The sequence below is a fragment of the Pelobates fuscus genome, chromosome 6, assembly GCF_036172605.1.
Source record: "Pelobates fuscus isolate aPelFus1 chromosome 6, aPelFus1.pri, whole genome shotgun sequence".
Lineage (NCBI taxonomy): Eukaryota > Metazoa > Chordata > Amphibia > Anura > Pelobatidae > Pelobates > Pelobates fuscus.
This window is the reverse complement of record NC_086322.1, coordinates 22,797,575-22,823,882: the sequence shown is the minus strand read 5'-3', so window position 1 is coordinate 22,823,882 and position 26,308 is coordinate 22,797,575. Positions and strand designations below refer to the sequence as shown.

The 26,308-nt window shown below is 45.0% G+C and overlaps 1 protein-coding gene across 1 annotated transcript; it reads right to left on the bottom strand.

The window, feature by feature from the left end:
* Positions 1-374: 374 nt before the first annotated feature.
* Positions 375-15,163, bottom strand: LOC134614113 (tachylectin-2-like). The gene is made up of 4 exons (XM_063457556.1): positions 15,045-15,163; positions 10,071-10,917; positions 9,811-9,991; positions 375-731 (listed from the first exon to the last, which is right to left on the bottom strand). Exons 1-4 carry the CDS (start codon positions 15,055-15,057, stop codon positions 528-530), a joined length of 1,245 nt encoding a protein of 414 aa, XP_063313626.1. The 5' UTR covers positions 15,058-15,163; the 3' UTR covers positions 375-527.
* Positions 15,164-26,308: the final 11,145 nt, after the last annotated feature.

Genomic DNA, 26,308 nt, shown 5'->3' with positions numbered 1-26,308 from the left:
GAAGAATTATAAATTATATTTGCAGGTCACTTAGTTTTGTACTACGATTGTTACTGGTTGGTGTTTGGCTTAGTATTATCACATTTGCTATGTTTCCTGGGCCATTCTCCCAACCACAATTTTACAGAATGGGTAGTATAGTAGGATTGCAGTCAGAAGCTGTAGATTCTACCACCCTGCACCAAATCTTCAAACAAGGCCAAACAAAAAGCATCTACTCTCCAACCAGACATATGTGAAGGGGCATGACAATACCATGTGCAGTACCACTAGGGATGCCATGCAGGATATGGATCTACTGAGGAAAGAACATATAGCCAGAATCGGGTAGATTCCAAATAGACAGCATATTAAAACTATAAAGACACAGAAGATTCTAGAACATACATTTTATTCACCAAAACATGGCATGTCAGATAAACTTTCAGAGCCATTCATATTAGACCATGAATAGAACTGTTGCCACTATGCCCTTATCAGGTTCCATGCAGGACGATTGCATGGCTTTATTAGAAGTCATGTCTATCTCATGGCTTGTAGTCTTCCTGGCTGACCATCAGATTATAGTGAGTGACCCCTTTCCATAATCCCTCGATGTAGGATTCATAGCCAAACAAGGTGCGGACCTTGGCACGGTAAGGCACGTCCATTTCTCCCTTTACCACAGATGCCACCATACGTATTGAATGTCCACCTGGTACCTCCACATCTGTACTGGAGGAGAAGGTAGTCTGAAAAAGAAGTCATATGTTTGACACAAGTTTATGACAAAACCAAATCATTTAGTATGAGGCTACCTTTCTACATTTTAACATGCTGTTGTATTTGCTGTTTTAAATTTATATGTAAGTGATAAAGCATTCATTTTGCATTTTACTTGGCCTTGGTTTACACTCTGCACTTTATTTCTTTCGGTCTCACCACCTTGGAATTGAAGTGGAAGTTAAAGTGAAGACCTGGAAGTTGAGCTTCCTGATGAGGATTTTATGAAGGCATCTTTTTACTGGATAATAGTGAGTTGCCAATTGGAACTTGCGTGCTGAGTGGCAATTGTGTACAAACTACACTATGTTGTATTTCTTTTTTCCTTACTACCCATACACATTATATATTTTGCATTCAGAAGACATGATGAGATCTTCTGGGTAGCTTCATCTACTTAAGGGCATTGCTGTTTCTTTTAATAGTACAGTTTATTCACTGCAGGATTTGCCCTGTATAGGGGCTCGTGTTTCAGTTTTGTATATATCTTTATACATTTGAACAGGTACAGAAAACGTATTGGCTAGCTCCTGGATTTCATACACGACATTCTAGATTCAAGACCCATGAAGAATTAGAAACATGTCAGACCATTGTTACATATTTATCTTAGAATTGCACAAGATATGAGAAGCTCTTCTGAAGTCAGACTATATTTATGCCATTACAAGACCATGTAGTTTCATTTCACAGGATTACATGGCTAACAAGCTGCAGGAACATGTTTGGCTATAAAAGCTCTGACAAAAAGGGGGAGACATAAAAACAAACCCACCACATTGATTGCCAATACCATGGTGGAGAGGTATTGCAGCTGTCTCCCATTAGGGAAGTCTCATTCAGATCCAGTTATTACAAAGAACACTACATTTGGGCACTGAAACATTGCACATAGAGAGTTCTTGTTAATTGTGTGCTGGGGCTAGTTGCACTGTGATCTTGAATGCCGAATGTAAATTCTATGCACAAAAACCACATCTGTCACCAGTGTGCTGTGCCGACAGGTATAAAAATCTCCCCTTTGCAGTCAAAGCACCTGCAAGGAGAACACCATGTCCTACTCCCTCACTACTATTCGCCCCCATACACAAAATACCTCTTAAAATCTTTGCACACATGCGCTCTGAGTGGCGAAACAGTCCAATCACAGGAGAAGCCTGTTATTGGACCATGCAAGTGCCAGGAGATTCACCTGGTGCTGGGTAAAGGCAAGTTTACAACTTTTGTTTCAGGGCAGTACCTATTAGTTATGTCACATAGCGAATTTGTAATGAAAAAATATATAAATATTATATTGTTATTCTCCGGGTTGAAGTAACCTTTTAATGATGCCAGATTAGGGCCAACTACTAAACACAGCAAAGAGAAAACGCCTTTAATTTTGATTTGTCAGCTGTCTAGTATATGTAGTAATATTTTAATTTTCTAGTTTGCCTTCCTTAAGTGAAATTGAAATATTTAAGAATGAAAAATAAAGGGAGCCATCAGCTAAACTGCTGAAAGATCAAAATTATTAGTAAAAATGTATTTTTCTAAATTTTGCCCCTTTTGGTTAATTATTAGAGGAGCCCCTTGTAGCGGATTGGTACCGGGCTGTCCCACGACATGTATGAGAATAAGTGTATTTGGTCATATGGCTGGTTTAATGTGTATGTACATGTATAGAAAGCATGGTATCCGGGTATAATGACAGTTAAATGTATGTAAAGAATTGTATTCCTCTAGTTGTTCGGTAGAATCACTCCATTTATTATATTGAGTGAAACTACCGAACAACCAGACCACCCAGGAATAAGTGTGCCTCCAATTACAGTTTGCAACAATGTTGCAAACGGGTAATTGGCAATCAGTGTAATGTATTCTTTGTCCTCTGGGTGGCCGTCATTCGGGAAACAAACACGTGGCGGCGGCCATCTTAAACTACCGAACAGCGGTGTTTTGCCGTCGAGTGTCTGGAACTAAAATCGGACACTTGACTAGGCAAACACCGCTGAGACCTCCATACTTCCAGAAATTCGTATGCAAACTACCGAATGACCCGCCGTTCGGTAGAAAGAACCCCATAAACAAGGGAATTCATTCAAACCCTCTCCAGGCTCTATAACACAGGCAATTCGCCTGTTTTCATTCCCTTGTTTGTGACCGACCGCAGGGCCAAAATGCATGGAACTGTTTTCGGATACTTTACCCATGCGGTCGGTCAAATCTTTGGAACCCCATATCTCACGAACGCTTCATCCGAATGGGCTAATTTTTAAGTATGTTGGTCCCCCAGAATAGAGCTATCTGGGGATGTTGGATTTGTGGATGTACCCCAAGTATTTAGGGTACATCCAAAACTCGGGGAAAACTGTGTACACAATAAGGGGATTATGATGCTAGAGGAGGGGAGGAGATCTGTGGGAGGTTACTACTTAGAGATTGGATAATGTCTTAAGTGATAGAACCTCCTCCCTTGCATGGGAGAGGGCTTTATAAGGAACTGTGGAATAAAGCTTGTCAGTCTACTCCTGAAACTGTGTGTCGTCCAGTTATTGGGATTGCGATGGGGATACTGCTGTATTACTTTACCTGCTGGAAACCTTGCCTATGGACTTAACATCACCTTGTTCCTGAGCCTCACTGGGATCTCTAGTGGAGAATAGCTGTGCAAGATCGGCTCTCCGCTACATTGGTTGGCAGCGCTGGGATCCAAACTCACAGAGGAACAAGCGTAAATGGAGTACGGATGGAGATTGATTTTTCTGCGCTAAAACGCTCCACGCTAAAGGACCTCCTAGAGGCAAGGGGTATACAAGCCAGCAATAAGAAGAAAGCAGTACTTGTTACAGAACTCATGGCAGAGTACAGAATGGAGGGCGATTCAGTTCCGGCACAGAGGGAGCCGGGAGGAACACCACAAGGATCGGAATTCCAGAGGCAGGTTCAGTTCAGGCTATCCTTTTATGGGGAAAACCCCCCAACAGAAATTGTTACCAGGACAATGGCCGAGGTACAAGAATTCATCCTAAGGACACAGGCACCAGAACAAAGCTGTGCAATTAATGTGCCACAGGAAGGTAAGCCTAAAATACCATACCAGGCTTTTAAAACATATGTGGAGGCAGAGGAAGATATAGACGCTTTCCTGCAGGACTTTGAAAGACTGTGTGCACTGCATAAAATTAACGCAGAGGACTGGGTACCTATTTTGGCCGGAAGGTTAACCGGGAGGGCAGCAGAGGCATATCGGACTGTACCTAATGACGAAATAAGGAATTACAATAAAGTGAAAGAAATTATACTCGCCAGGTATGCTATAACACCCGAGGCATACCGGCGGAGGTTCCGGGATCTAAAGAAAACAGAGAAGGACTCGCACGCAGAGTGGGCATGCCGATTACAGGGGGCAGCGCTCGGGTGGGTGCAAGCTAGCAAGGCACGTTCTATGGAGGATGTAATACAGATGTTGCTGATGGAGCAGTTCTATGCGGGAGTAACCAATGAGGTCCAGGAATGGGTAAGGGACAGAAACCCTACTTCCCTTACCGAGGCTGCTAGGAAAGCGGATGACTACCTGGATGCACGCAGGTCACAAAAACCTGCAGCTCCAAAAGCAACCTTCAAAACATTCGGGGGAAACACCTACACCCCAGCTCCACCGAGACCGCTACCACCACCACCACCACCCGCTGCACAGCCCCGGTTCCGACAACCCACCGCTGGCCCCTGTCATCACTGCCAGAAGTGGGGACATTATAAAAGGGAATGCCCACAGCTACGGGACCGTTCCACCTGGATTCGTCCAGGCCCACCTCCACCCAGGGCGGCCGCAGCCCACCACTACCAGGACCTAGTCACCACCCCGTATGGTTCCGCAGTCCCCATTACTACTGTGGAACAATGGGAGGTACTGCACGAGGCAGATCCGGTCCAGGCCAATGTGGATAATCTACGGCACCATCGACAGACGGTATATCTGAATGGTACAGCAGTCCGGGGATTACGAGATTCGGGAGCCACCATCACTTTGGTACAGAGCCACCTGATTTCAGATCAGGCAAAACTGAACAAAACTGTTGCCGTCCGGGTAGCTGGGGGAGCAGTGTACCGGCTACCTACAGCAAGGGTACATTTACATTGGGGAGCGGGGGCAGGGGAAGTGGAGGTGGGGTTGATGCCACATTTACCGGCGGAGGTTTTATTGGGGAACGATCTGGGGAGGCTCACTTCTGCTTTTGAGCCCCAGTCGCCCACCACAGGAGAGGTCAACCCTGTAGTCACCCGACAACAGGCCCGCACCCAGGACCACAACACACTGCCGGAGGTCCAGGTAAGCAACCCTACCCCCCCTCTAGAATGTGTCCCCTGGGCTCCACCTAACGAATTTGTAGCTGAAGTCGCAACAGACCCCACGCTTCAGGTGTATAGGGACAAGGTTGGCACGGGTTCCCCCGGGGCGGAGGGAGAGAAGTTTATCTGGGATAAACAACTTTTGTACAGGGAAACAACCAAACAGATTACGGGGTTAGACCCGATAGCGAGGATACAATTAGTGGTACCACAGCGGTACCGGGCTGAATTACTCCGGATAGCGCATGATATTCCGCTATCCGGACATCTAGGGGTTAGTCGCACCAGATACAGACTAACCCAGAGTTTCTTCTGGCCAGGGATTAGCCAGGAAGTACGCAGATATTGCACGACTTGCGATACCTGCCAGAGAGTGGGAAAAAGGGGGGATCGCAGGAAGGCTAAACTTCACCCCTTACCCATAATAGAGGAACCTTTTAGCCGAATAGCGGTGGATCTGATAGGCCCCCTCAATAAAGTTAGCCCGTCAGGAAAACGGTATATTTTAACGGTCGTAGATTATGCCACCAGGTATCCAGAAGCAGTGGCTCTGACCAACATCCACGCTGAGACGGTCGCGGATGCCCTCATGCGGATATTCTCCCGGATGGGGTTACCCAGGGAGATTATCTCGGATCAGGGTACCCAGTTTACCGCAGAATTCACCCAACACCTCTGGAGGATCTGTGGCATTAAGCCTATTATCAGTGCCCCTTACCACCCCCAGACGAACGGGCTCTGCGAACGATTCAATGGTACCTTGAAGCAGATGCTCCGAACCTTCGCAGAAACCCACAAGGACTGGGAACGATTCCTGCCGCACCTCCTATTCGCATATCGGGAGGTGCCGCAGGAATCCACAGGGTTCTCCCCGTTTGAATTATTGTTTGGAAGGAGGGTCCGAGGCCCATTGGATCTTATTAGAGAGCATTGGGAGGGAGACCGGAGCACAGATGGCACTCCCATCCTACCATATGTGTTGGCCTTTCGGGACCGCCTAGAAGCGTTGACCAAGACGGTAAGGGAAAACCTTCAGGAGGCCCAGACACGCCAGCGTACATGGTATGATCGGGGAGCCAGGGACCGTAGCTTTCAGGTCGGGCAGAAGGTACTAATTTTAAAACCTGTCCGACATGATAAGTTACAGGCCGCCTGGCAGGGCCCATATAAGGTGGTGGAGCAAAGATGCGATACCACCTATATTATCGGCCCCTGCACAGGGACTGGGGGGCGACGCATGCTCCATGTGAACATGCTGAAGCCCTACCACGAGCGTACTGAGGAGGTAACCGCCATCTGTGCCCCTAACACGGAAGAGTTTGACAGCTTACCCCTCCCCGATTTGCTGGGGGATGGGCAGCTGTCCGGAGATTTAGGGGAGGTTGCGCTGGGAGATCGGCTGAGCCCACAGGAGCGGATCGAGGTACAGCAACTATTGGAAGAGAAACGCGACACGTTCTCTAATGTACCTGGATACACGCCTCTGGCAACTCACCGGGTCGAGACCCCAGGGCAACTACCCATGCGCCAGACTCCCTACCGCATCCCAGAAGCGGTGCGGGCAAACATGCGTAAGGAGATCGACGAAATGCTCCAACTGGGGGTGATTGAACCCTCAGACAGTCCTTGGGCATCTCCTGTAGTCCTCGTACCAAAGCGAGACGGTACGACCCGCTTCTGCGTGGACTATAGGAGATTGAACGAGAAGACTGTATCTGACGCCTATCCGATGCCCCGGATAGATGAGTTACTGGACAGAATGGCCAGGGGCCAATACCTCACCACTATTGACTTGTGTAAAGGGTATTGGCAAATCCCCCTGGCCCCAGACGCCATCCCGAAGTCGGCCTTTGTCACCCCATTTGGCTTGTACCAGTTTAAGGTCATGCCATTTGGGATGAAAAACGCCCCAGCCACCTTCCAAAGGATGGTGGATCGACTCCTAGATGGATTCCAGGACTATACATGTGCCTACCTGGACGATATTGCTATTTTTAGCAATACGTGGCAGGAACACTTAGCTCACATCGGAGCTGTACTAGATAGGATAAGGGAAGCAGGTCTGACCTTGAAGCCGGCCAAGTGTAGTATCGGCATGGCTGAGGTACAATACCTGGGACATAGAGTAGGGTGCGGTAAACAGAAACCCGAACCCGCCAAAGTAGAGGCTGTAGCCCAGTGGCCCACCCCTAGGACTAAGACCCAGGTTTTAGCGTTTCTAGGGACAGCAGGGTATTACAGGAAGTTTGTTCCCAATTATAGCGCCCTGGCCAAACCCCTCACTGACCTGACCCGTAAGAACCTTCCCCGCCAAGTAAACTGGACCCCGGAGTGTGAGCAGGCATTCCAACAATTGAAAAATGCACTGATAAATGCCCCTGTCTTGGCAGCTCCCAATCCAACTAAACGTTTTCTTGTTCACACAGACGCTTCTATGTTTGGATTGGGGGCAGTACTGAGTCAAGTCGGGGCCGATGGCGGAGAACATCCAGTGGCTTACATCAGTCGCAAACTGTTACCTAGAGAAGTAAGCTACGCCGCCATCGAAAAGGAATGCCTGGCTGTGGTGTGGGCCCTAAAGAAGCTACAACCCTATTTATATGGACAGCCCTTTTCCTTGCTCACGGATCACAACCCGTTAGTCTGGCTGAACCGGGTGGCTGGAGACAACGCCAGGCTGCTGCGCTGGAGTTTGGCGCTACAGCCTTTTGACTTTAATATCCAGTACCGGCCGGGTAAGCAGAATGGAAATGCTGACGGGTTGTCAAGACAAACTGACTTAGAGAAATGATCCGTGAGCCCCCGGACATCCCCAAGCCGATCCGTGTTGGATCAGACTGTGTATGCCGGCTTGTGGGCAAGGGGGAGCAGTGTAGCGGATTGGTACCGGGCTGTCCCACGACATGTATGAGAATAAGTGTATTTGGTCATATGGCTGGTTTAATGTGTATGTACATGTATAGAAAGCATGGTATCCGGGTATAATGACAGTTAAATGTATGTAAAGAATTGTATTCCTCTAGTTGTTCGGTAGAATCACTCCATTTATTATATTGAGTGAAACTACCGAACAACCAGACCACCCAGGAATAAGTGTGCCTCCAATTACAGTTTGCAACAATGTTGCAAACGGGTAATTGGCAATCAGTGTAATGTATTCTTTGTCCTCTGGGTGGCCGTCATTCGGGAAACAAACACGTGGCGGCGGCCATCTTAAACTACCGAACAGCGGTGTTTTGCCGTCGAGTGTCTGGAACTAAAATCGGACACTTGACTAGGCAAACACCGCTGAGACCTCCATACTTCCAGAAATTCGTATGGAAACTACCGAATGACCCGCCGTTCGGTAGAAAGAACCCCATAAACAAGGGAATTCATTCAAACCCTCTCCAGGCTCTATAACACAGGCAATTCGCCTGTTTTCATTCCCTTGTTTGTGACCGACCGCAGGGCCAAAATGCATGGAACTGTTTTCGGATACTTTACCCATGCGGTCGGTCAAATCTTTGGAACCCCATATCTCACGAACGCTTCATCCGAATGGGCTAATTTTTAAGTATGTTGGTCCCCCAGAATAGAGCTATCTGGGGATGTTGGATTTGTGGATGTACCCCAAGTATTTAGGGTACATCCAAAACTCGGGGAAAACTGTGTACACAATAAGGGGATTATGATGCTAGAGGAGGGGAGGAGATCTGTGGGAGGTTACTACTTAGAGATTGGATAATGGCTTAAGTGATAGAACCTCCTCCCTTGCATGGGAGAGGGCTTTATAAGGAACTGTGGAATAAAGCTTGTCAGTCTACTCCTGAAACTGTGTGTCGTCCAGTTATTGGGATTGCGATGGGGATACTGCTGTATTACTTTACCTGCTGGAAACCTTGCCTATGGACTTAACATCACCTTGTTCCTGAGCCTCACTGGGATCTCTAGTGGAGAATAGCTGTGCAAGATCGGCTCTCCGCTACACCCCTAATATACTATCCTTATGAAAAAGAATGGATACATTTTTATTTTTTATATATATATTATTTTAATTGATTGGAACATAACAAATTGCACATGTCCATCTCTTGCATGTCGACTGGCAGGGAACCAAGAAGAAGAGAATATAAATAATAAGAAGGACCAAGAGCAGGGCTGGCATCAGAAATTTTGGGGCCCCTGACAAAGCACAAGGTCTGGGGCCCCCCTCCCTCACCCCCGGGCAGAGCAGTCACCCCCTGATGGCGGACCTGGCCAGGAGCACACATTTTCATAACTTCCAGACTTTTCAACTACTTAGAGCAGACATGGTGTTACATTTATTTATTTGAATCTCAATGTAAAGACTGCCCTCATTTCCAACAGTGTTTGGATAAGGTATGTCCAATTGGTTATGACTTGTTTTGTGGGAATGTGGTTTATAGCAGGGGTAGGCAGCCTTCAGCACTCCAGATGGTAGACTACATATTGCATAATGCTGGCAACAAATGAGGGGAGATTTAGTCCACATCTGGAGTGCTGAAGGTTACCTACCTCAGTATTAGAGCATTGGTGGTCACCTTACCATCTCAGGCAGGAAGGTTAGTAGGCAACCAAATGAGCTGGGGATTCTTCGAAGGGAGATTTAAATACAATTTTTGTAGGGGCTCACAAAGCTTCCCATAAAGTTACAGTTTAGATAGTTTAGTGAAAAGTGTGAATTGTTATAAATTCAGAGTTTAAACCCTTTACCTGAGTTTCATTGGTCTTGGTGAAGTTCCAGGTATGAGTTGTGCTCGCATTGATGGAAATCTTTAACTCGGTTTCCCCTATGAATGGGACTCCAGCTTTAAAGCCCATCTCTGCACCAACAGAGACTGTGAATCCATGTTCCTGGCTGAAGGTGCTGCTCTCAGTCATGGTCTTTGAGAACCTAAAAGAGCAAGAAGGCACATAACACGAGGCAGCAGATAATGCATTCTACATATAATCCATTACATGGTTATACTCACGAGAAGTTGTGCTTTAATGGAGTGCTGCTCTTGTTCACATAGATCTGGGACTGCACCACCTCTGTGCCTTGCGATAGAATTTTCCCGGAACCTGGCAGGAATTCAAACCCAACAATGCTCTGGATGGTTTTATCAATTGTGAAGGAAAGGAGGGGGTACATATTGTAATCCCAACCCAGCTTCTGTGCATACTTCAGATAGCCGGCATTAGTAACGGTCGGGGCTGGCCCTTTATAGATGTTGCCATTCTTTGAATCCACACACCACAGGTCAAACTCTGGGGAGAAAGCCATGAAATGGGTGAGGATGCGCCAGCCTCTATTTCCAATGGTTGTGCTGGAGGCAAGCCAGTTATCATCTGGTTTGGTTGGTGGGCTTCTCATCACAAGCTTCTCTTCCTTTGTTACTGCATACATGATGCCTTTAGGGTCAAAGAAAAGGGCATCAAATTCATTCCAGCATTGGTTTCCAATTTTGGTGGCTTGGCCATAAAGCCAGGACACATTTTCATTGCTTGGTGCTGGACCCTTGAAGAACTCCCCTTTCTTGGTAACTACATACAAAATGCCATTTGGATCAAAGAAGAGAAATTTTAACCCATCCCAGTTGGTTTTGCCCACTCTCTTCGCAGTAGAGAACCAGTCCAGGTTTGGATTTGAAGGCAAAGCTCCTGCGAAGAGCTCTGTACCACGCACAGCAAACAGCACCCCTTCTGGGTTAAAGGCAATCTTACTGACATTATTCAGCTTCCCTACAATTTTAGATCTGTCATTAAACCCATCCAAGGGATCTCTAGGAGGTAATCCAACTCTGGCAACGTTGCCATGCACGGTAAACAGGAGGGTATCTGGAAGTAAATAGAAAGGTTATAGCCACTATCAGACATAATTCATAATACAACAGTATGAAAGTACAAACAAAATTTTATTTTTTTGCAATTAGTCAAGATATTGTATATCAGGAATAGGCAAGATTTGGCACTCCGGATGTCACGGAGTACATCTCCCAGAATGCTGGCAGCATCTCGAGTGCCAAAGGTTGCCCACTCCTGTTCTAGGTTGAATTTAGAGTTTACAAACAAGAAAAGAATGTAGCGCTTTAGTAATAAATAAATGAATTAATCACCTTTTTGGTTAGGTTAGGAGGAAGATTTCCACTTGTATGTCAGATATATAGATATCTATAGGAAACAATTAAACATAGTATAGATCGTTCATAACAAGGTGATATATTGGAATTATGGTGGATATGCACTCGCAAACGGAGAGCTATGGACCCAGCTCTGGTTTTGATCGTTTCTGGGTCCGTTTAGGCGACCCACCCATATTTTCAATATGGATCTTGTTCTGGGTGCTGTTAGGAGGAGAAGAGGTCCAGGCTGCAGGAAGTTGTTGTTTTTTAGTTTGTATAGCTGTGGTGGTAAAATCCCCACCTGTGATATAGCAGGAACCAGGATTTGCAGCAAAAACAATAAAATAGGACTTATATATAATAAAATATGACTTTTTTTTTTCCCTGAGGGGTGAAACACGTAAAGTGTGTATTGGAGCCATTTTTACTTTGCATATATTTGTTTCAACTGGTACTTATATATACTTTTTTATTCTTATGTTTGTTTGTTTTTTAATATATGGGGACAAAAGTCATATTTTATTATATATAAGTCCTATTTTATGGTTTTTAGATGACATTCCTATTCTTAGAAAAGGCCTATTTATAAAGAGATCATCATCATCATCATCATCTAATCAATATTGCATAGATAATTAGATGTCAGTGGTCCTGAAAACCGTCCGCAAGGTACCCCAACCAGTCCAGGATTAGGGATTACCCAGTTATGTCTAAGGTGTTTTTAATAAAATAAATACAAATCCTTTCAATAAGGAAGCCTGGCTGCATTTATATTTCACAAGTGTGAAACAGAAACACATGATTTCTCCTCGAACACGAAGCTCCAAATATGGACAGGACCCCACAGAACACAAATGGCTTAAATTTCCTATTACAAAGGACTACAAATAAATGGTGCAAACTTAGACCAATAGCTTTGAGAACCCACTTAAGGTTCTGGGCACACTCTTAGAAACAACCCTGGCCAGTAGTCATACCACAGCTGGCACTAATTATACACAACCAATAGAGTATTGACAGCGCTCCCACCTGTAGTTATAGCCCAATTTGCTGTGACAGTGACTCTAGGCAATGATGAGATGCAGTTTTTAGCATCAACCTTTGGACCTCAAGCCTATATGCCTAATTACCTACATAGTAACACTTCCCATATCTCCAAGCAGCCATCAAGTCCTAATGCAAAACAATAAATGTGTCCACAAACAACAAGCGCATATAGTGAAAATATATACACTGCTCAAAAAAATAAAGGGAACACTTAAACAACACAATGTAACTCCAAGTCAATAACACTTCTGTGAAATCAAACTGTCCACTTAGGAAGCAACACTGAGTGACAATCAATTTCACATGCTGTTGTGCAAATGGGATAGACAACAGGTGGAAATTATAGACAATTAGCAAGACACCCCCAATAAAGGAGTGGTTCTGCAGGTGGTGACCACAGACCACTTCTCAGTTGCTATGCTTCCTGGCTGATGTTTTGGTCACTTTTGAATGCTGGCAGTGCTTTCACTCTAGTGGTAGCATGAGACAGAGTCTACAACCCACACAAGGGGCTCAGGTAGTGCAGCTCATGCAGGATGGCACATCAATGCGAGCTATGGCAAGAAGGTTTGCTGTGTCTGTCAGCGTAGTGTCCAGAGCATGGAGGGGCTACCAGGAGACAGGCCAGTACATCAGGAGACGTGGAGGAGGCCGTAGGAGGGCAACAACCCAGCAGCAGGACCGCTACCTCCACATTTGTGCAAGGAGGAACAGGAGGAGCACTGCCAGAGCCCTGCAAAATGACCTCCAGCAGGCCACAAATGTGCATGTGTCTGCTCAAATGGTCAGAAACAGACTCCATGAGGGTGGTATGAGGGCCCGATGTCCACAGGTGGGGGTTGTGCTTACAGCTCAACAACTTGCAGGACGTTTGGCATTTGCCAGAGAACACCAAGATTGGCAAATTCGCCACTGGCACCCTGTGCCCTTCACAGATGAAAGCAGGTTCACACTGAGTACATGTGACAGACATGACAGAGTCTGGAGACGCCATGGAGAACGTTCTGCTGCATGCAACATCCTCCAGCATGACCGGTTTGGCAATGGGTCAGTAATGGTGTGGGGTGGCATTTGTTTGGGGGGGCCGCACATCCCTTGATGTGCACGCCGGAGGTAGCCTGACTGCCATTAGGTACCGAGATGAGATCCTCAGACCCCTTGTGAGACCATATGATGGTGGGGTTGGCCCTGGGTTCCTCCTAATGCAAGACAATGCTACACCTCATGTGGCTGTAGTGTGTCAACAGTTCCTGCAAGATGAAGGCATTGATGCTATGGACTGGCCTGCCCGTTCCACAGACCTGAATCCAATTGAGCACATCTGGGACATCATGTCTCGCAGCTCGCTCCATCCACCAACGTCACATTGAACCACAGACTGTCCAGGAGTTGGCAGATGCTTTAGTCCAGGTCTGGGAAGAGATCCCTCAGGAGACCATCCGTCACCTCATCAGGAGCATGCACAGGCGTTGTAGGGAGGTCATACAGGCACGTGGAGGCCACACACACTACTGAGCCTCATTTTGACTTGTTTTAAGGACATTACATCAAAGTTGGATCAGCCTGTAGTGTGTTTTTCCACTTTAGTTTGAGTGTGACTCCAAATCCAGACCTCCATGGGTTGAAAAATGTGATTTCCATTTTTTTATTTTTGTGTGATTTTGTTGTCAGCACATTCAACTATGTAAAGAACAAAGTATTTCAGAAGAATATTTAATTCATTCAGATCTAGGATGTGTTATTTTTGTGTTCCCTTTATTTTTTTGAGCAGTGTATATAGAAATAAACTTCCTTGTAAATCAAAGAAATCCTAACTTCTTTGATTTACAAGGAAGTTTAGACCTCCTGTCTTCCAAACAAGTATATATAAAAGTGGTGGAATATTCTGCTAAAAAAAACAACTAAATACACAACATAGTGTGTAACTGTGTTTATAAAGTGCCAACAATTAGTGGTCCAATCAGCCACTCACAATTCTGAAGTAGTTATAGAGCCTTGTACAGAATCCTCATTAAGGGGTTAATCTTCTTCTTTTCCTGATCACCAGATGTAATAGCTTTAAGTCACCACTAGTCGTCCAACGCATTTTGTCCAGTTCAGGAACTTGGGTTTAAAAGTAACAGTGCGCAAATAAATATATATTCAGTGGTGACTTAAGGCTATTACATCTGTGTTTTAAACTTAAATGAAAATCTTTGGTGATTGGGAAAATAAAATTAACCCGTTGATGGATGATTCTATACAAGGCACTATAACTACTTCACTATTGTGAGTGGCCAATTGGCACAATAATGTATGGTACTTTATAAATACAGTTCCATGCTATGTTGTGTGTATATATATTTTTTAGCAGAATATTACCCCACTTTTATATATCCTTCTAATGTCCTGTCCTGGTTTTGTGTCCTGACATCATCAGGATATTATTCCCATGAAGCTGCTCATACTTAAAAAGAGGCGTCAAGCAACAAAACAACCACACCTGGCTTCCTTGATTATGGTATTTGGTGTGTTCCTTTAAAGGTTTACTCCAACCACGTGACCACTTCAGGGCTCCCTGCAGGGTCCTAGTGCCCTAAACATAGGGCTTAAGCAGATTAAGATTTTATTCAGAGAGTTTAGTTAGTATCCACGATGAGATCCATCGATCAAACAGTAGCAGTGAGAAGCTACTAAGACCATTTTAGAAGTAATCAGCTATAAAGTAAGATAATCTCTAGTAATGCTCAGTATATAGAGACCTGTAGGGTGAGCTTCCTATACGCAATACACATAGACTACACAGGAATGACTTACCTGGTGTATCCATTATCAGCGAGAGATCAGGCAAATCGCAAGACTCCCAGCAGGGATCCTTCTTGTTTCCTCTTACAGTCTCTGGCCTGTGTAGATCAGGAAAGGTCTGCAGATATCTCTGTAGAAGGACAACACTATCAGTGATTAGCTTTATAGCCAGGACGACTCTGTAAACATAGTTGTACCTAATTTAAAGAGCAGGAGTAGCAGAGATTATCTCCCGGGGAACGGTTAACATTTTACACATGTGTGAGGACATCCCATAATAACAAAAATAGTTTGGGTAATAACAGATTTAGTCGGGTTACACATACAAATATTGTTGCATTTACTTTTACTGTTATTTTTTTTTTTAAGAATAAATCAATTTATAAGGAAACACAGTTACAACTCCTTTAAAGGAATGTAGTTGTGGTTGAGATTGGAAGTCTCAAAATGTGGAGTGAATAGTGTGGATAGAGATACCACTCTTACTGGAAATAACAGGGTTCCCACTAAAAACAAAAACAAAGTGCAGAATAAAAATAGAATATTAGATGGAATCTAATGGGTATCCAGGAGTGGTGTGTGTGATATATACCTTTAAAAGTAAGAACAATAAAATATATGTAAAAATCAATGCAATGTTTTTAAAATACCACTGTGTAAAAGTCCAGAGATTTGCAACAGTTATAGTCTGTTTGACACAAGTGTCAAAATGTAAAATTGATAAAGTTTATACAATGTTAGCTTGTAGCAGTTATCTCTACTAATGAGCCAGCTGGGGGTATATCTGCTAAACAAGCTGTTTGAATATAGTACAAAAAGCATTGGAAGAAAACATTACTGTATTCAGAGAAACTGCTATGTTTACATTTGGGGTTAAGCCACTAGAGGCGCATCTGCGACGCTGGAGGCCCATTTCGCCTCCATCGTGCAGAGCGTCCATAGGAAAGCATTGAGAAATGCATTCCTATGGACACTTTGAATGCACGCGCAGCACTTGCCGCGCATGTGCATTCAGCTCAGCTGACGTTGGCGGGGAAAGAGGTCACCAGCGTAGAGGGAGCCTGGCACTGGATTAAGGTAAGTAACTGAAGGAGTTTAATGGGGTTTAATTACTTGGAGAGGATCTGCAAAGAGGAATGGGACAAAATCCCTTCTGAGATGTGTGCAAACCTGGTGTCCAACTACAAGAAATGTCTGACCTCTATGATTGCCAACAAGGGTTTTGCCACCAAGTACTAAGTCGAAGGGGTCAAATACTTATTTCACTCATTGACATGCAAATCAATTTATACATTTTTTTTACATACGTTTTTCTGGATTATTTTTTTGTTCTGTCTCTTACTGTTAAAGTGGCATAGTGGCTGCCTTGGAAAGCACTGGCTTGGGGAGCACATGATCCGGTGACTGTCAGGAGGGGATGACACAGCAATGTCGTTTCTGCCTGTCACTTGATGTAGAAGGGCCACCCTGACAGACCTAGAAGTCCATCCTAGAGGATCATATGACAAGAAAGTGCTCACTGAGAGCAACTAGCCGCTTACTTTCAGACCGAGTAGAAGATACAGAAGTTCCAGAGGGTCAGAGATATAGAGAGATATAGAGGTGTTCAGAGAGACACACAGGGGGACTGGAGCAGTAGAGGAACACAGGTGGGCTGGGAGGGAGAAACACAAAGAGTGTCTTGTGGAGGACACAGCCGAGAAGGGGGTGAAGAGACACTGGGCTGGGGGGGAAACACACAGAGGGGCTTGTTGGGGAGACACACAGAGGGGCTTTGGGGGAGGGGGAGAGACACATACAGAGTAGCTTGGGAGGGAAAAACAAAGATGGGCATGGGGGTAGAGACACCGTAAAGGAATGGGGGAGGAGGCACAGATGAAAAAGAGATAAGGAGACACACAGAGGCCCTAGAGGAAGAAACACACAAAGAGGCTGGGGAAAGGTAAAAAGATACACAGAAAGGTTGGAGGAGAAAGAGACACACAGAGGGGCTGGGTGGGGAAAAGTGTATTTCTGTACATGCATGTGCATGAGCTATTGCCTGTGTGCATGGTATTTCTATATTAGCAATATTGCTAGAACAGAATTATCATTGGTGCACACCCTAACACAATCTGCTGCACACACCTATTATTGTATCTATGCCGTATTTATACATAATAAAAGATTATGGAAAATATTCTTCCTGGTGAATCCTTTTTAAGAGCTAACTGAATACTTCCACAAGGAGAATCCAGAAGTCGGCACCAGGAAAGTTCAAATAGTTCCAAAACATTTTAACAAATTACATTGGGAGGATGTCAGGGCACTCGAGGCACTATTACCACTAAAGTGTATTGGTTATGGTGCTTTAAGTGTTCTTTTTAAATAATACAGCATTTCAGAAGTATAGCTTCAGATTCCCTTAAGGTGAAATCAGTTTTACATATTGCGTATTAATAACAAGAAGATACTGGGATGTACTTGAAAACTCATAACCCTGCTTTCTGAGATAGGCTAGAGCAATGAATGATACAAGGATTCTCCCCAAATGCGTAGACAAGTAAGGACCATTGACCAATGGAGTCTTATACGGTTACTCCAGCAATCTTGAGTGTAAGGACCTATTTGGAATATTATGATCTATTGGGCACTATGAAGTAGCTTACCTCCAAATTTGTAGAATAACCTGAAGATTTTAAGTTTTACTTACCTGGAATCCAGTGCCTGGAGAAGTTCCAGGAACTAATTTCCACAAATCCGTGTGACTTCACATGGGCCAAGCACAGTCCACTCACTGGCTTCTCATCGAGAAGTCTGTGATTGGACTTTTTTGCAGGCTCAGAGCTTATTAGTGCAATCTAAAATAGGGAGAGGAGGGAGGAATATTTATCATTAAAGAAACAAACAAAATAGTGCTCTACTATTAGTGGAGGGAGCTTCACCAGGTGGGGATGGAGGGCATTTTGCCTCCAAGGGGGAAGAATAGCAGGCCTGTCATCTGTGTGCAGTGACAGATGCAAAACATGCCCAGAATGGGCATTAGCAGCCTGTAAGAGAGTTCTGGGTTGGCAATGTCACATGTGCTGGGGGTGAAACTAGCCCCTAGCTCACAATTAAAAATATACTTACTCCTACCATCATGACAATTTCAAATTACGGAAGAGGTCATGGTGCTTGGAGTAACCCCCAACCCGTTCACGGCAAAGCATATTTTGATTTAAACATTTTGTGCATAACACTTATTTGAAGCAAAAGATGCATAGCTAGCATATAAACATATCATAACAAACGTGTATGCAGAGAAACTTAAAAATTCAAATGATGTAAATCTGCACAGTTTTTATTTTTCACTTATTTCGTTTATCCTTTATAAAAAAATGTTTGTGAAATGAAAAGGTCTAGACCGCATACAGTGTAATTTATCTTGCAATATTTTACAATGGAAGAAGGTCAAGAATAAAGGAACTGAATATGGACTATATAGATTAGATTATCTTATACTATATAGAAATATTAGAGGGCTGCATCACAAATAAAATCAAGCAGCCAGTGTATGAACATAAAATCTAAATAAAAACGAATATGTGAGCGCCCCAAGAAAACATCACCGCCAATATTAATCTACACTCCGGCAGTGAAAGAAAGGGCCAAAAAGTATCAAATATAATATGATGCGGTCGGTATCCAATGATCAGCTGGTGGGTCATATGGAAACCACCAGATCTATTAATATATGATAATTATTTTCATCCAATATTCTAAACAATGTGTAAAAGTGGCTATTTATTCAACTTATCATGTGCCATTAGAATCGTTTCACATAAAAAAAAATTAAAAAAAATGTATATCACAGAGGTATATATCCTAAGTAGACATGATATTACTACATTCTTTTCTATTGTAGTAACATCATGTCTACTGCCGGAGTGTAGATTAATATTGGTGGTGATATTATCTTGGAGCGTTCACATATTAGTTTTTATCTACTATTTTACAATGGGTCTGAAATTTTAGTCTAATAGCAAAAATTAAAATTTTCTCACTTCCAGTAGATGTGAGAAAAATAAGTAGAAATGGTCAATTGAAATATTTATTTTAAGGAGACGTGCATTTGCATATAACCAATGTTTCAGTCCAACTACCTCGACATATTAAGGAAAGTTTGGTAATGGGACTGAAATGGTGAATGTATGCTATTGCACAGCTGTAATAAACACATGACGTTATATTGTTGATTTTGAAGCCCTATGAGTGTGTTCTTCACTTTGGCTGAGATCATCTAACTATATGATCTCAGCCGTTTTTAATGCTTTTCCATAAGAAAGCATTGGGATGCTATTATGCATGTGTGGGAAAATGCTGCGTGGTCAATCAGCGTCTCCATTGGGAAAGTTCAGCGCCTCCATGCAGACCCAATCTAATACACTGCTCCCTCCCCCCATTCTAATACACTGCCCACAAATCCAATATACTGCCCCCTCTCCCTCCACTTTAATACTCTGCACCCTCCACCCAATCTAATACACTGCCCCTCCTCCCTCCACGCTTATTGAATACACCGCCCCACTCCCATCACTATAATTGAATACACTGCCCCTCTCTTGACCAATTCAATACACTGCCATCCCTCCAATTAAACACACTTCCCACTCTCCCACCACTCAAATACACTGCCCCCCCACAATTTAACACACTGCACCCTGCCACCACTCTAATACAATGCCCCATTACCTCTCTAGTACACTGCCCCATCACCTCTCTAGTACACTGCCTCCTCCTTCCCCCAATTTATTTGCCACTGCCCCCTTCCCCAAATTAATTCACTGCGCCCCCTCCCACCACTCTAATACACTGCCCCACTCCCTCCTCAATTTAATACACTGCCCCCCACCCCAAATTAATACGGTCCCCTTCTTCCCTCAAATTAATTAATTGCCCCACCTAAAATTAATACACTGCCCCCTTCCCAATTTAATATACTGCCCCCATCCCTACCCCAAATTAACACAGTGCCCCCTCCTTTAAATTAATACACTGGCTTCCTCCCTCCCCCAAAATATTACACTGCTCCCTCCTCCAAATTAATACACTGCCCACAACCTCCCCCGATTTAATACACTGCCCCCTCCCCAATTTACCCCGGAAAGTTCCCCCAAACCCCTCTTCCCCTACCTTAAAGGACCACTCTAGGCACCCAGACGACTTCAGCTTAATGAAGTGGTCTGGGTGCCAGGTACCTCTAGGATTAACCCTTTTTTTTTTATAAACATAGCAGTTTCAGAGAAACTGCTATGTTTATAATGAGGGTTAATCCAGCCTCCAAATCCTCTAGTGGCTGTCTCACTGACAGCCACTAGAGGCGCTTGCGTGATTCTCACTGTGAAAATCACAGTGAGAGCACGCAAGCGTCCATAGGAAAGCATTGTAAATGCTTTCCTATGCGACCGGCTGAATGCGAGCGCGGCTCCTGCCGCGCATGCGCATTCAGCCGATGACGTCGCGATCAAGATGGAGAGGAGGAGGAAAGCTCCCCGCCCGGCGCTGGAAAAAGAGGTAAGTTTAACCCCTTCCTCTCTCCAGAGCCCGGCGGGAGGGGGTCCCTGAGGGTGGGGGCACCCTCAGGGTACTCTAGTGCCAGGAAAACGAGTATGTTTTCCTGGCACTAGAGTGGTCCTTTAAGATGAGAAGCCTATCCTCTGGTTCCAGCTCTGCTCTTCTCTGCTCAAGCAGGCTAGACGCTCCTGTGGCACTGCTCTGCAGACAGACAGACACTCTTTCCTGTCTTGCGGCTGGTCACAACCACAGTACAAAGCCGCCACAAGGCAGACAGGCAGCAAATGTATGGCTTCATAGACTAAAGTCTAAATATTAAACTAATTTGCTATCCGCCAATGTCACTTTTCATTCATCATATGGGAAATGATATATTTAGGTTTAGGATAAAATCTGTATTAGAAGAACTGTTATATTGTATCCTGAATATTAAAGACACACATTTTACAAGTGGCAAAGGTCAGTGAGGAAAGACTTCTAAGCTGTGGAGAAATGAGTCAGTCTTCAACTCTGATTAAAAAAAAAAAAAAAGCTAAAAAGTTTATATATTCAGGTCAAAATCCCCACCATGAGATAGGAGGCGTATTTAGATTCCCTTAAACCTGACTTGATATAATACAGAGAGCACTTACCTGGTATATCCATTATACAATGAGATAATCTAGTAACACTCAGTATATTGGGCCCTGCATGGTGAGCTTCCCATACACAAAAAACATATATTACAGAGGTATCACTTACCTGGTATGTTTTATCACAGAGAGAATAAAAAAAACAAGTTTCCAAATCTCTAGACTCCAGGGATCCTTCTTGATTCCTCTCAGGGTCTCTGGCTTGTGTAGATCAGGAATGGTCTCCAGATACAGTATAAGGACAACACCATCAGTGCATTAGCTTTATAGTCAGGACCCCTCCCCCTAAACACAGCTGAACCTGGCTAAAATTGCGGAGTTAGCAGACTCTGGACAAAACTTGTTATTCATGTATGGCAGAAAAAAACACATGATATGATTTATTGCTATATCCTCAAAAAGATATAGAAGCCCTCAAGACATTCTCGTGTTGGACTCACATTGGACATAAATTAACAGTGAGTCTGCTAATATGTAACAAGTAGATATGTTCAATACTGACAGCAATAAATATTTATGAATAGGCAAAATGGTTTTCTTTAAAAAAAAAAAAAAATGACTCTTCAGGTCAAATTTGAGTTTGCAATATGAAAAAAATCATTACTAATTTAGTCTAACCATAAAAATATGAATGGAGGGTCCACTAGTGGGCATGTAACAAATATTTCAGGTGGCCATAACTAATTCAGGGTCTTTCACAGCTGGGTCCACACCCCCTTCTCTTCTGCTGAGTTCTTCTGATGCCAATTGCTTCAACACCCAAGAGCGCGTCACTGAGCCTTCATGTTCAGCTACGTGGTCAGGCCTGATGCTTGTGCAGGTGAGCCTTGCAGACGGATCACCTAAAAGTGGCCAGCCAGTTCTCTGCATCATCATCTTCCAGATATCAGGGCCCTGCCGCATCTAGGAAGCCTCTTATTGTCCTTTCATGTTGGCTAAAAGGAAATGTGGTGATACCAAGAAGGGAAGCTGAATAGGACTGGGAACTTTGTTAACCCTGTTAGTGCTACTCAGACTGGGGTTGGGATTAAGGGTATGCTTGCTAGTCCTCATGTGGGTAATTCTACAAATTCCATTAACCTCTCATGTGACTTGCATACATTAATAGACAAAAGATGGAATTGGGGGCAATCGGAACATGCAATTCTCAGCAGTGGTGCTGAGGTAGAGATCAAAATGTATACAACATGCAGATTAAGGAACAGAGTAGAGTACACACAAAAACATACAATTTCAAATTTTACAATGATACTTAAAATCACCTGTCTCAGCAAACAAACATGGGATTCAGTTCCACCATATGGCCATATCATGTTAAGCCCACCACTATGCCACAGTGCCACAATATCAGTGAGTCATAGAATAATTCCAACGTAGGCAACAGATTTAATAGTGCTACTGCTTAATTATCTAAAGTGTATTGAATTAATATGTTGTAAGAGAATTGTGAATGTAGATCACAAAGGCTATTGCATGCTTTGTCCTTTGTCCATTCCACCACTTGCGAAGTCTCCTTGTTCCACAGTGCATTTGGCCTGGAATTTTTGGGGGCCCTCTGAATTGGGGAGCTGGTGGCTTCCTCTAAGACTGCCATTGGGTTTGGGATTCAGTTGTCCCCCATTTCCTTGATGGGGATGCAGTTTTGTTGTTTATCCTCTTGGTCCAAGATGAATCAGATAAGTGGAGGTTATTGGCTGATGTTTCCCCCAGGGGGACTGGGAGCTTTGCTCGATGTTTAAGTTCCTTTACCCAGGTGCTGATTTCAGCCCAGTTCCTGATGCATCAAGATGGAACTTTTCAAAATTTCAGTTTGTTAGGGAGTTGAGGGCTTCTGTTGCTGGTGTTCAAATCAGTTTGTCCAACATCATACCCCAGCGCTTTTGGTGACAACTTTTCTCTATTAGGGCCAGGGATGTATCTTCCATGAGGCAAACAAGGCATCTGCCTTGTGCGTCACTTTGCAGGGGGCGGCAAAAAAGCCACCCCCAAACGCCCAGGCAGATCCCTTGTTTGCCTTGTGTCCTGGGGGGCTCAAGAGCAGGCCGGCTGGCCACTTTTGAGCATGCTCACCTGAGCTCTTCCTGCTCTCTCCGTGCCGCATAATGGAGCTGGAAGATGACGTAATCTTCCGGCGCCGGTATCAGTACGCGGCGCGCGAGGGATCTGAAGAGGAAGCACTCAGGGGAGAGTGCTCCCTTGCGCGCCTGCCAGCCTGACTGCCCGCCGCGTGACCGGCCCCCCCAGGAGCCCAGCAGCACCACTGGACCCCAGGGAATCCCCTCAGCACTCCAAAAGGTAAGGAGGCTGGGGGGATTAAATAAAAAACCAAAAAAAAACGTTTGTGTGTGTGTGTAAGTGTGAGTGTGAGTGTGTGTTAGTGTGTGTTAGTGTGTTTGTGTCTGCTAGTGAGTGTCAGTGAGTGTGTTACTGTGTGTGTCTGTTACTGAGTGTGTTTGTGTGTGTGTGTGTGTGTTTGTGTTAGAGTGTGTGTGTGTCTGCTAGTGTCAGTGAGTGAGTGTGTGTCTGCTAGTGAGTGTCAGTGATTGTGTTACTGTGTGTGTCTGTTACTGAGTGTGTTTGTGTGTGTTAGTGAGTCTGTTTGATGTCTGTTAGTGAGAGTGTATGTTTTGGTATGTTTTGTAAGTGAGTGTGTATGTATGTCTGTCGCTGAGTGTGTCTCTGTCAGTAAATGTGTGTGTCTGTTAGCTAGTGTGTATGCGTCTGTTCGTGAGAGTGTGTGTGTGTCTTCAGCACTTACCTTTCTCCAGTGCCGGACTCCCTTGGCGCAGGGGATCCCTCCGCCTCTCAGCTCCGAATGCGCATGTGCAGCATGAGCCGCGCACGCATTCAAACCGCCCATAGGAAAGCATTACTCAATGCTTTTCTATGGACGTTCAGTGTCTTAGAATCGCGGAAGCGCCTCTAGCGGCTGTCAGTGAGACAGCCACTAGAGGCTGGATTAACCCTCAGTGAAACATAGCAGTTTCTCTGAAACTGCTATGTTTTCAGCTGCAGGGTTAAAACTAGAGGGACCTGACACCCAGACCACTTCATTGAGCTGATGTGATCTGGGTGTCTGTAGTGGTCCTTTAAGTGTGTGTGCATCTGTATGCACTGGCGTACATACCGCGGTCGCAGGGTTCGCAGCCCTGCAACCCCTGCGACCAGGTGCCCGCCGCAATGTGTTGCGGCCCCGGTCCGCCAGAGTAAGCGCGGGGGGTTGAGGGGCCCACGGATCAATTTTCGCACCGGGGCCCCATGGGTCATGTGTACGCCACTGGGAAGGACAGTGTAGCTGCTGCTGATTTAATAGGGAAATCGATAGCTAGGCTAGTGTATTCAGTGTCCTTTTTAGGGCTAGAACATCAGTCTGCTTTTTTTTTTTTCCTGTGTAATCTAATTGCAGTTGCCTGCCTGCCAGCATGTGTGTCAGGCTCACAGCGTATACTGTGCCCACTTGCCCAGTGCCACCACTCATATCTGTTGTCACAATAGCTTGCATTTAAAAAAAAAACACTTTTTTGACTGTGAAATAATAGCAGTCAGTTTCCTTCACACGTGTGCGTTTCAGGGCCTGCCAGGGCACAGTGTCACACCAGTGCAACTCATACCTGGTGTAACAGTAGTATAATTTAAAAAAAAATAAAAAAAATTTGACTGTAATAGATTGAATAGCAGTTAGTTGTCTGCAAGCGTGTGTGTCAGGCCTACAGCGTCTACTCTGCCAACTTCTGCCAGTGCACAGTGCCACTCATATCTGTTGTCACAGTAGCTTGCACGCATAGTACCACTAATCGAAAAAAAAATGACAGGCAGAGGCAGGCCACCCCGCAGGGGCCGTCGTGGTCGTGGTGCTGTGATTCCCTTTGGCCCTAGAATAATGTCCAGTGTTCAAAGGCCACGTACCCTGAACTCAAAAAGTTCTGAGGACATAGTTGACTGGCTAACACAGGACACCCAATCTTCTACAGCTTCCGCTCGGAACCTTGACGCACCATCCTCCTCCAGCTTAGCTTCGGGCACCTCTCAAGTTACCACTCGCCCGCCTGCCGCCACCACCAACACTAGCACCACAGCCGCTTCACTTGATCACTTGATCTGTCAGAGGAGTTATTTACACATCAGTTGGAAGAAATGAGTGATGCACAACCATTATTGCCAGAGGATGTAGATAACAGGGATATGTCTCAGTCAGGCATAATTACACACGTATGGTGTGATGATGCTGCTTCCTTTGCTGAGTTGTCAGATACAAGTGAAGCGGTTGATGATGACGATGCGTCCGTGAATGTCATGTGGGTGCCCGCTAGATGAGAAGAAGAACAGGGGGAAAGTTCAGATGGGGAGACAGAGAGAAGGAGGAGACGAGTTGGAAGCAGGGGGAGGTCGTCGCAAGGAGCTAGTGGCACAGTCAGACAGCATGCATCGGCACCCGGGGTCAGCCAGACAGCACGCCAATCAACGCATGCTGTTGCCACCACCAGAATGCCGTCATTGCAGAGCTCTGCAGTGTGGCATTTTTTTGTGTGTCTGCCTCTGACAACAGCGATGCCATTTGCAACCTGTGCCAAAAGAAACTGAGTCGTGGGAAGTCCAACACCCACCTAGGTACAACTGCTTTGCGAAGGCACATGATCTCACATCACAAACGCCTATGGGATCATCACATGAGTACAAGCAGCACACAAACTCAAAGCCGCCATCCTCCTCCTGGTCCAGCATCTTCAGCCACGTTAACCACTGCTGTCCTCCTTGCCCCCTCTCAACCATCCGCCACTCCGTCTCTCGCCTTGAGCAGTTCCTGCTCATCTGCCCACAGTCAGGTGTCTGTCAAGGACATGTTTGAGCATAAGCAGCCAATGTCACAAAGTCACCCCCTTGCCCGGCATCTGAAAGCTGGCTTGTCTGAACTCTTAGCCCGCCAGCTTTTACCATACAAGCTGGTGGAGTCTGAGGCATTCCACAAATTTGTAGCTATTGGGACACTGCAGTGGAAGGTACCCGGACGAAATTTCTTTGCACAAAAGGCAATCCCCAACCTGTACTCGATTGTGCAAAAGGAAGTAATGGCATGTCTGGCACACAGTGTTGGGGCAAGAAATGCGTTGG